This window comes from Octopus bimaculoides, chromosome 24 (assembly GCF_001194135.2).
Source record: "Octopus bimaculoides isolate UCB-OBI-ISO-001 chromosome 24, ASM119413v2, whole genome shotgun sequence".
Lineage (NCBI taxonomy): Eukaryota > Metazoa > Mollusca > Cephalopoda > Octopoda > Octopodidae > Octopus > Octopus bimaculoides.
The window spans coordinates 2,915,924-2,916,279 of record NC_069004.1 but is presented as its reverse complement, the minus strand read 5'-3'; the positions used below and the strand labels follow the sequence as shown (position 1 = coordinate 2,916,279).

General features: G+C 30.1%; 1 protein-coding gene across 1 annotated transcript in view; it reads left to right on the top strand.

Annotated features, from left to right (window-relative positions):
* Positions 1–356, top strand: part of LOC106868754 (protein FAM8A1) — a 12,319-nt gene that overhangs the window by 8,067 nt on the left and 3,896 nt on the right. Inside the window, exon 3 of the mRNA XM_014914163.2 lies at positions 84–219. Within this exon, the coding sequence (XP_014769649.2) occupies positions 84–219 (136 nt within the window). The remainder of the gene's footprint in view (positions 1–83; positions 220–356) is intronic.

Below are 356 nucleotides of genomic sequence, written 5' to 3'. Positions count from 1 at the left end.
ATATATATATATATATATATATACACATATGTATGTATGTATGTATGCTTATATTATTCCCTTTTTATCCTATTTCTTAACAGAGACTTAGATAAATATGACCTGGAATATAACTGGTATGTGGCAATGGATGACTTTGATATCAGCAAAATGTTTCATTTTACATCTGAAATGATCTTGTTTGAATTACTAAACAGAATCTCTATAACAATTGTCGAGGTATGTCCACTTTGTCTCAATTCATTGTCTTTTAGTCACTCTTTTAGCAGTGCTGGACACCTAAGCACTGTACTGTTGGTATATAATTATGCTCTGTTTCTTTTGTTTTTTTTTTAAAAGAGAACCACTTCGCTGTG